A 15,000-nucleotide genomic window follows, 5' to 3' on the forward strand; every position below is an offset into this window, starting at 1 on the left:
CTGTACAGACACGTTCTGAATCTTCATAACTGCCTAGAGTTACATTTTCTTAGGTTTTTCGTCGATCAAAGCTAGGTGCACTGAAGAGGAATCCGAACTTGTCTTTTTACCGCGCGAACTCGACCTACACGTTTAGAGCATTCTTAGAAACCTCGAATTATTGTCCTGTGCGGCTGATTTCCCTAATTTAAATCGGATTAAACGTCCCAGCTTCCGCCTTTTTTTTTATCTCGCCGCAGACGGTAGGAGTTAACCAACCTTTCAACCAGTCCCGTGACGGCTTGCCGCTCTGCCATTGGCGGAGTAATACGTAGTGATCGGCGAAAGCAGAGACCACGCCTATATTTATTTGCGTGGGCCTAATTTGCAGCTATGTAGTCTCTCACTAGATCTATTTATTCACGGAAACCTAAAAGAAACAAAAAAAAAGCGAAAGCAAAATCGCCACGCGACTGCCTGAAAGGCATTCCACGCGTTAGTTGACTCCTCTTACCGTCTGCGAAAGTTCAAAAAAAAAAAAAAGGCGGGAGCCGGAACGATTTAAATTATGGAAATCGGCCGTACAGGGTAATAATTTGAAGTTCCTAAGGATGCTTGGAACGCGTCGATCGAGTTCCGGCGGTAAAAAAGACGAGTTCAGATTCCCCTTCAGTGCACCTTTAACGCAGTACCTCCACATGGTTCCGAATAATACATAGTAACGATTAAAGGTACATTAGTGTACATCCACGCAGCTCTAAACATCTTTAGACAGCCACTTGCGAAAGATTTGACAAATCTTTTCAAAGAATCTGAGTCGTTCATATGAGATAGTTCCTATACCCATTTCTTAATTCTAGTCAACTCTATCACCGTTAAAAGATACGTTTCAAGCCACTCAGTCCGCCAGCCTCTGCGGACTGATCTGTCAATCTGTCAACCCCACATCACCCCTTTCAATTGTGCACGACAATTAAAACATGACGACGACGAAGAAAGAGTTCGGACTGAGGAAACAGGCAGGGACGTACTCGATAGATTAGGGCCCCCATGCATATGGTCTACGGAGAACAGGGAGGAATTTGGAGACCAGCTAAGAAGCAAGGTCGAGGTGCAGCTCATTCCGAGAAATGTGCACCCCGAATTTGATAAGCTTCTGCCCGTCACCGCATTGCAAAATTCAGTGCTTAGTTCACGCTACCGCCGCGGCATATCCAAAAATGACACATACCTCAAAGATCTTGCTTCATTAACATTGAGAACCAATGGGTACAGTACACGTAGCACTGACCGCTGGGCAGTTCCTGGCACCCGAACAAATTACGGGCGTCAAATGTTAAAATACTGTTTGCCAACTGCTCTTGTATCTCCTCACTCTAAAAGAAGATTGCATGTCATTCGTTTTCTCTTTTGAGTTCTTCCTAATTTTTCCTATTGTTTTGTGCTCATTCCTAACATAGTGATCATCATAGCTGTTTCTGCCAAGTGTTTGTTTGTAGGGTGTAGGTCTCGTCAAGCCTCCAGAAGGCTTTTTGCCTGCACCCGCAGCATTGCAATGTACGTTGTGATGTTGAAATAAATTTGATTTGATTTGAAAGAAAAAAGGCTAGGACGAACGCCATCAAGAGAACATGGGGTGGGATGAAAGAGACAATTTACGTGGACGCGGCAGGACAGGTCAACGGGATATCAACCACAGCATGTACGTAGGCGCAAGGGAAGTTACTTAATAGGGCATCAATTCGATGCCAGGGAATCGCCGAGACGGAGGAGGCCGCGATTGCTTTTGCGATGGTTTCCGGTAAGTTCTCGTGTGAAATTATGGACTCCCCGACTGCATGTCGTAACTATACCTGAGGAAGGATTGGTAAACACGCAAAGAATACTCAGAACAAAAAGAAGCCACAGACTTTAAATCCATAGTGTTATGGACTCTAGGATACTCTGCGGATGATGAAAACGAAGGCGCTAACGCCGCTGCACGCGGAGTATTACCCAGGACCCCCAACATTCGCAGGAACATAATTATTCAGAACAGCTATTACGCTATAGGGATTTACTCCAATATTTGAGATTAACGAAGAAAGTATGCGCCGAACCGCACAAAAATCTAAACAGGGAGCAAGGAGTCATTTTAAGGAAACTGCAATCGAATACTTATATAAATCTAGTAAAATTCAGCTATATCTTTCCAAATTCATAGGATCCGCATTGCGCCTTCTGCGGTGAAGTGGATAACTTATACTACATGGTATGGGCATGCCAGAAAAACCCAGCTAGACCAAGATTCAGTAACCCAACAACGGAGGACTGGGAAGTGGCGCTGCCAATCTCACATTCGGAAGACTAGCTCTGGCTGGTGAGCCGGGCAAGAGCGGCGGCAAAATCCTGGATTGAGGGCCCACCCAACCATTATATGCATTAAACGTTTCTTTCTCTCTCTCTATCCAATCACTCCACCCTTCGTGACATTCTTCGTTTTTCTTCGCAACGAGCCCTGGCATATCTTAAGCCGAATGAAAACAGTGAAATGACAACTAAAAAAGCAAGATCCCGCCGCGCGGCTCCTTCGCGAAATCTGCCCCATTTTAGCAGTGATGTGCGCAACAACCAATGAATTTTTTTTCATTCCAGCATGACCGTCTGGCACCTCTGGCACGAAAGTTCTACGCTGGCACGTGTCACCAACGACACTGGCAGCGCCGACAAAGAAGTTGTCGCGGAACGAGGGCACGTGCTGTCTTCTGTCAGCTGTCTTCTGTCGTTTTCATTTAGCCATTTTTCAAACTTCACGCTTGGCGCTAATATTTTGTCGTTATCGCCTATGGAAATTTCCTTGTTTATGCCACTACACCTTGGCCAATCCCCCATGTGGGTGTGCGCCATAATTTAGGAGGAAGAAGAAGAAGAAGAAGAACGGCACGTGCATCCCAGAGCCACCGGTGCCCTGACACGGCGTTGTAAGCCGTTGGGCGGTGGTGGGGGCCACATCACCTCCGCCGCTGGCGTCCGGGGCGACGCCGCGGCGCCGCAGTGCGCCATCGGCGGAGGTGGTGTGGCCCCCACCACCGCCCAACGGCTTACAACGCCGTGTCAGGGCACCGGTGGCTCTGGGATGCACGCGCTCTGGCTAGTCGCCATCTCCAGGGAGGGCAGCGTGAAGCCAGCACTGTGGACCCAGGCCATCTTCAACAGCTACCTGGGCCTGCTGAGGATCATCGCGGAGCTCCGCTGTTCATCCGGGCATGCGCGTGCCCGTCCACGACCACTCGTGCACCAACTGCAACAACCTGACGCGTAATGCCGGCTTCATCGCAGCCAGGGGGCAAAGACGGGGGTGGACAGCCGCAGCGGTGAGGGCACCCTCCTCCCAGCACAGGCCCACGCCTGCTCGTCCAACGTGGAGGCCCCGCTATCATTGCCCCAAGTCGCGGTGCGTATTGAACTGGTGAGCTTGGAATGGATGCCATTCCGCATCCGTTTCCGTCAACTTCGTTTTATTTGTTTAGTTTAGTTGGGGTTTAACGTCTTAAAGCGACTGAGGCTATGAGAGACGCCGTAGTGAAGGGCTCCGGAAATTTCGACCACCTGGGGTTCTTTAACGTGCACTGACATCGCACAGCACACGACGGGCCGCTGGTATTTCGCCTTCAAGAAATTCAGCCGCCGCGGCCGGGATCGAACCCGCGTCTTTCGGGTCGGCAGCCGAGCGCCGTAACCACTGAGCCACCGCGGCGGGGCTCCGTCAACTTCGTCGCCACTGACGTGTTCTCTTCGTTTGCCAAGCAAGAAATGTCAGATACGGAGCGAACAGCTAATGTGCGTATAGCACCTGAGCACTGGTCAGGAAAACGGCCTGAACCTAAGTGGCTAACAACGCAGCAAGGTATGGAAAAGAAAATGATATGGGCGATATTAAGGCAGAGTAATACAGAAAGAATGGGCTAGGCACCAAATGCTAATCAGCGATATGCTAGCTGAAATCAAGAAGAGGAACTGAACATGGGCAGGGCACGTAATGCGAAGGCAAGATAGCCGATGGCTATACGGTTACGGAGTGGAATCCAAGTGAAGGTAAACGTAGCAGCCAGCGACGAGACTCGGGTGCGCAGAAAAGGTCTGCGCGGATCGAGTCACTGCAGCTGGCGCAGTGCGGGGTGCATTGCAGATTCATGGGAGAGGCCTTGGTCCTACAGCGGACAAGTATAGGCTGCTGCTTCCCATGATGCTGACGTTGATGACTGCAATTAACGTCATGCCTCGATGTAACCAAAGATAAAGCAATGTCCGAAGTAATGTGAGCATTGTGTGCGTCCACGCAATTCGACATAACTCCAGACCAGTGCACAGCATTCAAAATATTTGTCATATCCATTATTAGAACCTGACTTCAACAATACTATATGTTCCCTGTACCCATCTATGATCCATCGCGGTTACTTTCTCAAGCAAGGGCGGTATAGTAGCATGAACGATAAATGCACTTTCAGTCAACTGATCAATGTTTCGATAAACACACTTCCTTTCCGCTGACCAGTCACTACAGTGACCGATCGGCCAGTCAGTATCAGAATGATCATTGTGAGGGTAAGCCAGAAGGGATGAAGACAACAACGAAGGTAGTAACAGAGTTAATCGCCCTCACACATGTTATTCTTCATGTTTGTCTGGAAAATAGTCTATGCAAAAAAAAAAGAAAGTGCGCTCAACGCGGTAAGCGGGGCTAGTTAGTGGTCCATCTTATATAACATGACCAGTGCTTCAAACGACTACAAAGAAAGAGAAGCATGGGTTCTGTCTTCTCCCTGTCTTAGCTGTTCACTCAAGCGCGTCTTTTCCCTCCATGCCTCCATCTTCCTTGCCGGTCCGAAGCCCTTCAGTGCAACTTGTCGAAACATGGTACTGAACACCAAAAAGCAAAATCGAGCAGCGCTGCCCCTACGCCAAACCTGCAACATGATGTCAATGACGAGCGCAAATACTAACGAAAATTAATTCATTTCAGTATGACCTGGCACCACTGGCACAACAGTTCTTCGCTGGCATGCGCCAGCAACGACACTGGCAGCGCCGACAACGAAGTTGCGGCAGATCTAGGGCACGTGCATCCCAGAGCCACCGGAGCCCTGCGCCCTTGTAAGCCGGGGGGTGGGGTGGGGGCTACGCCATCTCCGCCGCTGGCGTCCGGTGGGGCGCCGTGGCGCCGCAGTGCACCTTGGCTGGCCATTATCGCCAGGGAGGGCAGCGTGTAGCCAGCACTGTGGACCCAGGTCATCGTCAGCAGCCACCTGGGCCTGCACAGGGTGATCGCGGAGATCCGATTTTCATCCGGGCATGCGCGTGCCCGTCCACGACCACTCGCGCACCAGCTGCAGCAGCCTGACATTGAATGCCCACGAAAAGGCGGCTACATCGCGGCCCGGAGGCAAAGGCGGTGGTGGACAGCTGCAGCCGCGGTGGCACCCTTCTCCCAGCGCAGCCAGACGCCCGCTCGTCCAACGTGGAGGCCCCGCTGTCATTGCCCCAAGTCGCGGTGCGCACTGAACTGGTGAGCTTGGAATGGATGCTATTCCGCGTAACACGGGCCATTTCCGTCAACTTCGTCGCCACTGACGTGTTCTCTTCGTTTGCCAATCAAGGAATGTCAGACACGGAGCGAACAGCGCCATGTGCCGCCTGAGCACTGGTCTGGGAAACAGCAGCGGGCGAGCCGCTGCCAAGTGTGCTGCTGTGCTCCAAGGCAGAAGTGAGAGGCGAACTCCGCACAACATGGCTCCGTCGAGCCTGCCTGCCCGAGGGCAGGATGTCGCCGCCACGACGCAACGCTCCACCCCGGAACGCCGGGAACGATGCTGAGGAAACCCTTTCATAGCGCGTGTGCGCTGAACTGCGCCTTGTGCGCTTGCCTTTCACCAAATACCTTTTGTGTGACGTTTTTTCTTCCTCCACGGACATTGCTCGGGAAGTATGCCAGTGTAGGATCGAGTGTAGTAACGATCAGGTATGACCACATGCACAGTTGTGATTAGTGCGACTACAGTGCTCAAGACGGCAGGCGGTTGGTTTCAGCAAGGACAATGCCATGAAAGCGGAACCTAGGAGCAAGACAAACGTGCGGCGAGACACTCTGTACCCTGCATCACTGCAGCTTTTTCTAACTTGCGTCTTGCATCCAGGTTCCCTAGTGCTTTCGTTCGTGTTTTCGGCGATAGCTCTTCCTTTTTTTTTCTTTTTTTCTGCCGTCGGGAGGCAGGGCATAGCAACAGGGCATAGCAACAAGAGGTGAACTTTTTGACTTTTCGCAATTTTCCTCTTTTTCTTGCATGTATCTTGGCGTTTTGTGTCAATAAAATAGAAGAAAAAACTTCCTCGTGGTTTCATCGTGCGTCTTCACTAAAAAGCTAATAAGGACCACGTGCTCCATTCGCTGTCGTTTGTAACAGAAACGTATCCCAACTGTTACACGTTTTCTCGCAAAAAACTGCAGTGTTTAGAACAGCCTCTTAAGATGAGAGCTAACCTGCGAAGTTAGGGCATATTGCCATCTCCGTTGTAGCTGAGAAAATGAAAACAAAAATGGCTGAGGCTTAGCTAAGGTTAAGCCTAGTCAGATGCGAAGCTAAGCCTCAGCCATTTTTTGATGGCTAGGCTTGGTAATACATGGCTTTCCTTTTGTAGAACGTTGTCGCCGAGCCGCATATTGAGCACGCCGCTGTTGGGATCGGGGTAGCGTGATCGGGCCGGAGAAGGGACGAGGAAGTCGGCGATGTGGTTAAGATGAAAACGAAGAAAACTTTATACAGAAAACTTTATGATTACAGAAGAGCAACTGAGAGGGACTCTCAGTGAACGGGAGAACTTCTTCAGGAGTCAACAGGAGTGCACTTCAGTCCCAAAACAACACCTCGTTAAATAGCCTTCGTATTCCCCAGATCCCTGACTGGGGAATAAACTTCGAAGGATGACGTCCAATCAGACGGACCGTTGTGGATACTGTTGATACCACCCACGGCAAGGGCGGTGCTGGCTGTCCCGCTCCCTCGCAGCTCGGTCGAGGGGGCGGAACGCCATGATGGCGTTCTACGTCACACCAGCGGTAACTCAGGACGTTCCACGTCCGCCGCTTACGAACGAGGGTGGCGCTGATGAACACTCTCAAGGTTAGGTTGTTTGTAAAACATAAATACCCCCGAAAGCAGAAGATATGACAGCCGTCGCCGTAGCTCAGAGGTAGAGCACCGGACGCGTAATTCGGAGGTCGTGGGTTCGGATCCCACCGGCGGCGTGTGGTTGTTTTTTCTTCTGCTTTTCTAATCAATTAGCTTTAAGCGATAACATATTCAGTAATATTCTTACTTGATCAACACCACAAAAAAATAAATTAATAAAAATAAAATCCTCTGTGCTTCTTGGTTTCTGTGGCTGTTGGCTTCTCTCATATTAATAACGAGCCCCTCAATCCCCTTCCCTTGTTTGCTTAATTGCTTAGCGAGGGTCTCGGTTCTGGCAGCCTTGACGCCATAGGAAGCATAAGAGGGTTCTCACACAGCTTCCACCCTCGCCGTTCGATGGCGTTCTACGTCACACCAGCGGTAACTCAGGACGTTCCACGTCCGCCGCTTACGAACGAGGGTGGCGCTGATGAACACTCTCAAGGTTAGGTTGTTTGTAAAACATAAATACCCCCGAAAGCAGAAGATTTGACAGCCGTCGCCGTAGCTCAGAGGTAGAGCATCGGACGCGTAATTCGGAGGTCGTGGGTTCGGATCTCACCAGCGGCGTGTGGTTGTTTTCTCTTCTGCTTTTCTTTTCTTCTGCTTTTCTAATCAATTAGCTTTAAGCGATAACATATTCAGTAATATTCTTACTTGATCAACACCACAAAAAAATAAATTAATAAAAATAAAACCCCCTGTGCTTCTTGGTTACTGTGGCTGTTGGCTTCTCTCATATATATATATATATATGACAGAAGCCAACAGCCATATATATATATATATATATATATATATATATATATATATATATATATATATATATATATATATATATATATATATATATATATATATAAAGTGCGATGCAAGTTTTTGTGTCATGCATGATAAAACGTGGGTCAGCTGCATAGCTGCTATACGTGTAGATAGAAGGCACCACTCGCGCATCGTTTTTTTTTCTTTCTCTCTCTTTTGGTTTCTTTTATAGTATTCGGTTTGTGTACAAGGTCGAGCCCATCTGGTGGCGCTGACTGCGTTCATTACATCCGAAGTTGGTATGAGTGGATAGGATATTAGAGCAAAAATATAAAGTCAATTAAAAATGCCGTTGATTTCTTGAGGTTCGTCAGTGCGCGCCTGCTTTTTAAAAGCACATCGTATCACAGCTCTTTCCAACCTCTCTAGCGCAATCATGTGCTCCACTCCTGCTTTAGGGACGCGGTATAACTAACTGCTGTTGAAGCGTTCACTTCAACTAGTTGCAAGTATTCCTGCTCGACATCATCTTCGTCAGAATCTTGGCATTTGGGGAGCGCTCGTACTTCTCGCACAGTGGCTTCGTCAGTGCATGGCTCTGCGATGTGGGCGTCATCATTCACGCAAACAAAGTCACCCCTAGCAACATTAGGTCGGGTTAGCCACGTACTGACACAAATCCACCTGAGTCTGATCCGGAGGTTGTTCGACCGCCTCGTCCGTCGTTCCTGGGCTCATAAACGCTGCCTTACAGAAGCAATTCGTGATGCATTCAGCAATTAGCTCAATACAGGCGTCCTTAACCACTCCCACGGCGGCGAACAATGAGATCCGAAGCGGGGTGTCGGCACCTGGCCTGTCAATCGCCATCAGCATCCGCTGGATTACGCGTCGCCGATAGGACATTCGGTGCCAAGAAGAGTATGACCACCGCAGTCAGGGAAGGGTATACACGTGGTGGAGCGCGCAGTTGTCGAGCACGAGTAGGACCTTCCTATTTTGTTTCGTCATGGTAGATTTCAACCTGCCTCTAGGCGAACAATTCGCGCGTTCATGTTGTGTCTGTAGCACACTGCAGGCCAGCTCGCTAAGTGCCGTGGCTTTTGAGACTTCCCGATGACAAGTTGCAGCAGCCGGGCACTGCCGGCCATGTTCGCGCATAGGAGAGCGGTAACGCGAAGCTTAATGCACTGTGCTCCAGCGCAAGTGTCACCTTGTAAGACATGGCTTTTTGATGGGAGCATCTGGTAAAACAGCCAGTATTGTCGCCATGGTAAACGCCCCTCTGAGCGTAGCTTTCCTATCGTTGGAACGTTTTCGTATATCGATGCACGCGTTGGCGTCCTCAGTATTCGCAGACGCAGCTTCGACAGTGACGGTTTTGAACAGTATTCCATGGTGAGCTTTAAACCGGCTGAACCAACCATTTCCCGGGCTGAAATCGGGAAAGTCCACCAGCGCAAGTGTCGCCTTTAAAGGTATGTGTTTTTGACGGCAGAATCTGGGAAGGCAGCGCAGTTTAACTGGCGTTTAACACCCGGAATTTAGCATCCACTTAGGGAACTTTTCGAAGGCGCTTTCTTGTCGTCGTCGGGAGTGCAAGCTTATGCTTGCGCTCAGACTCTTCTCCTTGTCTGGCAATTATCAATTTCGATTTTAAGAGCCCATACTTGATCACCAAATCGCAATTTTTAGCTCCCTGAATAAGTTCATTAAAAATAGCTTTCTTAATTCCAACGTCGACTGCTTTTTCGCAGTCGAAGTTAAACCTGACACACAGTCCGCCATCATCCTAGGCGGATTTACAGCTCACCAACTCATGCGATGAAGCAGCCTTGGAGCCTCGTATTTTTCGCAAAGTTGCAAAGATGCAGCGACGAAGCTAGTGCTGCATACATGCGTCAGCAAGTTTCTAATGCGCAGAGCAGCTACGTAACTACTGCACGCTGTCTGCTCACGGTAGCAGCGCGCAGGACGGAGAGTCGATTGAAGAAGCGAAGAATGCCACATGAACGGCTGGGCCATACATAGTTGGGATGGCGGCGCCTGTCTCGTCCTGCGTGTTCCTCTCCTTCGTGCTTGCTTTTTCGCGCCGCGCTAACTCTGGTGTTCGTACTACTCAAATTTCACCCTTTCATTGATCACCGACCGTGCGCAGTATGCTTTCACGTTCAACCACACGCTTTCAACGCTGCCCGTCTCGCACCCATCGCGCGTCTCCACGCATAATCCAACAGCAGTATCATAGTGGTGTTGCAGGCCTTTATAACCGAGTTCATCCCTTCCATCCGGCCGTCGCGGTGGCTCAGTGGTTATGGTGCTCGGCTGCTGACCCGAAAGACGCGGGTTCGATCCCGGCCGCAGTGGTCGGATTTCAATGGAGGTGCAATTCTACAGAGGCCCGTGTACTGTGCGATGTCAGTGCACGTTAAAGAACCCCAGGCGGTCGAAATTTCCGGAGCCCTCCACTACGGCGTCCCTCATAGCCTGAGTCACTTTGGGACGTTACACCTCCATAAAATAAAAAATAAAATCCCTTTCATCTGTACAACGGAAACAGAAATATCAAGGAAAAAGCAGCACACTGCTGCGGCCGCAACAGTACGGACCGAAAAAGGACGACTGACACTGCACCGAGCTCTTCGCGATAACCTTTTTAGTTTCACGATAGTATCCACAGTCACCTTAAAAAGATTGGGCCAGTAAATACACTTTCCTCTTCCAGTTACTGAACCCGGATGCATTAAATGTTCCTTTGGATCAAAAAGCTCGGGAGCCCTTCAGAACAATAAATCTGTGCTGAACCACGGCGTGACGCGCATGCAACACAAGAGGCTGTAAGCGCGCAGTTTGTTGGCTTTAATTGCTTAGGGCGAACTCACGTCTTCCACGATGGTGCTAGCGAAGGTGCCGTGGTCGAACTCCCACGCCTCGCAGCGCACTCGGCTTCCGTTGATGTGCAGCCAGCAGGCAGACGCGTTGGTTGGGCCCCCGGTGCCCTCGTCTCCTAGGATAGCATCGCGGCACCAGTAGTGCAGCCGGGGCGCCGCGAAGTTGATCACCATCACAATCATGGCGGACGGCACGCCGCGGTAGAAGGTGGCCAGGATCACTGGTATGTGCCACCGGCCCAAGTCCGGCGTGGCGTCCGCCATGGTGCCCGGTCAGTGCTCAGCTCGGCTGCGCACCAACCTGCGACAGCTCCTTGTGAGCGCTACCGTTTTCGGGACTCTGTAAAGATAAAATAGCAAGTATAATATTAAAGCGCAGTATAATCTGGTGAAGGGATTCTAAAATGAGCTGCGTTAATCTTCAACAGTACCTCCAGTAGGGTTTTGCGTTCGCCGGGTTTTGCGTTCGCCGGGTTTTGCGTTCGTTGCCGGATAAAACCCAGTTTTACCCAATTCTTTCATCTCGAACATACGAGGTCTGTTAGAAAAGTATCCGACCTTTGGCCGTTGAAAAAAAACTTGCATAACTGGAGCGTTGCAAACCTAGTCATCTTTAAAGTAGTCTACTTGGGACTCCACACACTTCTCCCAGCGGTGCTGCCATTGTGGGAAGTATTCCGAAAAGGCCCTTTTCGGAATGGAGTTTAGCTCAGCTGTCGTTGCATCCATAATGTTCTTCCTTGTCTGAAATCGCGCTCCTTTCAATGGCCTTTTGATTTTGGGAACCAGCCAGAAATCGCAGGGGCCATATCAGGGCAGTAAGGAGTCTGTTGAACTACAGGAGTCTGGTTTTTCACCAAAAAATCTGATTCGAGTGCGAGGAATGTGCAGGAGCATTGGCGCGATGGGTGCGCCAATTTCCTGTTGACCTCAGCTCCGGGTTCTTGCGCCGCACAGCATCACGTAGGCAACGGAGGACATCCCTGTAGTACTCTTTGGTCATTGTTTGACCCTGTAGAGTGCGTACTCGTGGTCTGCCACACAGAGGGTGTCAAAGAAAGCAGTCAGCATCACTTTCACATTGCTGCGCAATTGGCGGGCCTTCTTAAGTCTTGGTGACGTGGAATGCTTCCACTCTGGCGACTGGGATCTGGTTTCCGGGTCGTACCTGTACACCCAAGACTCGTCACTAGTGATTATGATGTTGATGAAGTCGGGGTCACTGTTTGCGGAATCCAGCATGTCCTGTGAGACTTCAACACGAAGCTGCTTTTGCTCCACCGTGAGCAGCTTCGGCACGAATTTCGCCGCAACTCTCTCCATGGCCAAATCTTCGGTGATAATGGAATGTGCGGAGAAATTGTTCATGTCCACCTCTTCCTCAATTTCTCGGATAGTCACGCGACAGTCCCGCATCACCATAGCGTTCAGTTCGGCAATGACCTGGTCATTTTGGCATGTTGATGGCCGATTGGAGCGTGGCTCGTTCTCCACCGATGTGCGGCCATCTTTAAAACAATTGTAACACTGCTTAAACTGTGTGCTGCTCATAGCATCTTCACCGAAAGCCGTCTGAATATTTCGAATGGTTTCCACTCGGTTGTCGCGAAGTTTATGGCAAAATTTGTTGCAGTAGCGCTGCTCCTTTCACTCCGCCATTTTCCTTGCAATAAAAAACCGACGAGAGCACTGCACACTGTCTCACTCAAACGCTGCTTCCCAGCGACTGACGCTATCGGCAGGCGGGAAAAAATTCATGCATGCGCATGAAGGTTCAAGGTCGCCTGATGCTAGCGCGCTTGTCTCATATCCATCAGGTGTTCGCAAAAAAAAAAAAAATAAAGTCGGATACTTTTCTAACAGACCTCGTATTTTCTGAAACTTGGGTGAACCCCGAGTTCCACCCGAAAACACGACTTCTACAGTTTTTTCCACTGAGTTTAATCCTAGTGCCAGTGGAAATAATTTAAGCGCTGACTGATATAATATGCATGCCATGTAATTTAATCCAAATGCAAAACACTTAATCTGAGCGCCAGCGTATTTAATCTAAACGCCAAGTCGAACTATGCCAACGCCAATCAATTTCATCCGAGTGCCAACGCAATTAATACCAGCGCCAGGGGATTTAATACGGGTGCCAACCAATTTAATCAACATGTGCAAAACGAATGCGGAAGAGGACTCGAAAGCACGTACACGAATGCCAGGAACAAAGCTGAGATAATTTTTCAAACCATGCGACGCCTAAGCGAAGTGTCCACATATTACATAGCTTTCATCATTATAACCAACACTGCCTTGATGCAAGTGTTTTAAAACGCTGTGTAAAGTGCACAATCTCAGCATTAAAAAACTGTACGGGGGCTCAGTTCTATGGCTTACTGGCTCTTTATTATGCCAAGGGAACGGAGGAGGGCACAAATGTGCGCACTGTTTATTACAGATCACTGAATAAAGCTGCCTATGATAAAAGGTTTGGTTTGGTTTATGGGGTTTAACGTCCCAAAGCGACTAAGGCTATGAGAGACGCCGTAGTGGAGGGCTCCGGAAATTTCGACCACCTGGGGTTCTTTAACGTGCACTGACACTTCGATAAAAGATACAATTATTTTGTCAGAAATTTAAAAAATGTTAATAAACCATACTTCAGTCCTACGTAGTTTCATGAGAAAAAAAAAAAGGTACACAGCTAATGGTGGAAAGTTCCAAAGCAAGACGGCAAGTTTTGCGCCTCCATTTCCTTGCTGCCGGGTTGTCGTCTGCTTTTGCACACACAGACATGTACACACATTCTTAAACATCAGTGAAGTTTCTTTTGCAAGAAATAGGAGTGATTTCTCAGGCACGTAAAAAGCATTTCCAAAAAGTCAGAAGACAAGAAAGTTTCAAAGCAGACGGCAAGTTCTGCGCCTCCGTTGAGTGTGCCGCATTGTCGGCTGCATTTGCACAATGGAGTAGAGCCGGACGACTTTTCATTCATCTCGCATGGACATTAACGCTCAGTATTTCCTTCCATGGAAGCCGATGAGCTCTGCTTTTATGTCCTAATCAGACACCGAAAACGAGGACTGCCATTCAAGCCTCCAGATGCACTCAGAAGAAAGAACAGCAAAGTCTCTGAACATGACGACCAGAATTCTCCATGCGTCGAGACGTGGAGGAAATGTTAAAAAAAAAATGGTAGACACGCAGGGCATCAATTTAAAGACAGCACGATCCATTGCAGGCACCAATAGAGAGGCGTTGAAGAAAGGCGGAACGTCGAAGAAGTTCAGAAATGAGGTTGTAGCAGCTCTAAAGAATATTGTGGACAACAACCCTGCTTTCACGCTAAAGCAAATAAAGCAGGCGGTGGAAGAAGAATTGGCCGGAATTGCCATCAGCATAAGTAGCATTGATCGCCTACTGTATGCGCACGGCTACTGTATGAGGTTGGTGACTCATAGGCCTTTCGACCGCAAGAAAGATGACGTGAAACGCACCTGCAAAGCATACCCGCTGTGGCTGCAGTGTTAAGGATCCCGCTTGAGCAGGTTTTACGTCAATTAGACTAACTATAACATATGGTGTTCGAGTAGCTTCGGTCGTGCGGTTGAGGGGCAGCCTGCAATGCAGACGACGCCTGACACCAAAGGAGCATATGTTTGTTTGTTTATTGGGGTTTAACGTCCCAAAGCGACTCAGGCTATGAGGGACGCCGTAGTGAAGGGCTCCGGAAATTTCGACCACCTGGGGTTCTTTAACGTGCACTGACATCGCACAGTACACCGACCTCTAGAATTTCGCTTCCATCGAAATTCAGCCGCCGCGGCCGGGATCGAACCCGCGTCTTTCGGGCCAGCAGCCGAGCGCCGTAACCACTGAGCCACCGCGGCGGGGCCCAAAGGAGCATAGCTCAACATTATTGCCTGCGTGTCAGCAAATGGTGTCCTACATTGGACGGCTGTCGACAACGTTCACTGGGTCGTGCTTAATGAATTTTTGAGCGACATATCAGCCTGTGTCGAAAGTGAAGGACCTGATTCAGAAGCGGCTTTTATTTTTGACAATGCTCCCGCTCACAGGCATGCGGAACAGGCAAGCCTGGCCAGTCAGATGCACTCGATCAAGCCACTTCCTCCTTACAGCCGGTTAAAAACCCTGTAGAGGAAGTG

The 15,000-nt window shown here is 49.4% G+C and overlaps 1 protein-coding gene across 2 annotated transcripts in view; it reads right to left on the bottom strand.

Moving 5' to 3' along the window:
* The window catches only part of LOC149352351 (organic cation transporter protein-like), a 78,917-nt gene that overhangs the window by 42,363 nt on the left and 21,554 nt on the right, over positions 1-15,000 (bottom strand). For both annotated transcript variants that reach the window (XM_089581514.1, XM_089581515.1), the window contains exon 2: positions 10,835-11,183. In XM_089581514.1, coding sequence (XP_089437640.1) covers positions 10,835-11,107 — 273 coding nt within the window. In that variant the 5' untranslated portion in view covers positions 11,108-11,183. The remainder of the gene's footprint in view (positions 1-10,834; positions 11,184-15,000) is intronic.

Source organism: Amblyomma mixtum, chromosome 3 (assembly GCF_055824585.1).
Source record: "Amblyomma mixtum isolate Tamu chromosome 3, ASM5582458v1, whole genome shotgun sequence".
NCBI classification, from domain to species: Eukaryota; Metazoa; Arthropoda; class Arachnida; order Ixodida; family Ixodidae; genus Amblyomma; species Amblyomma mixtum.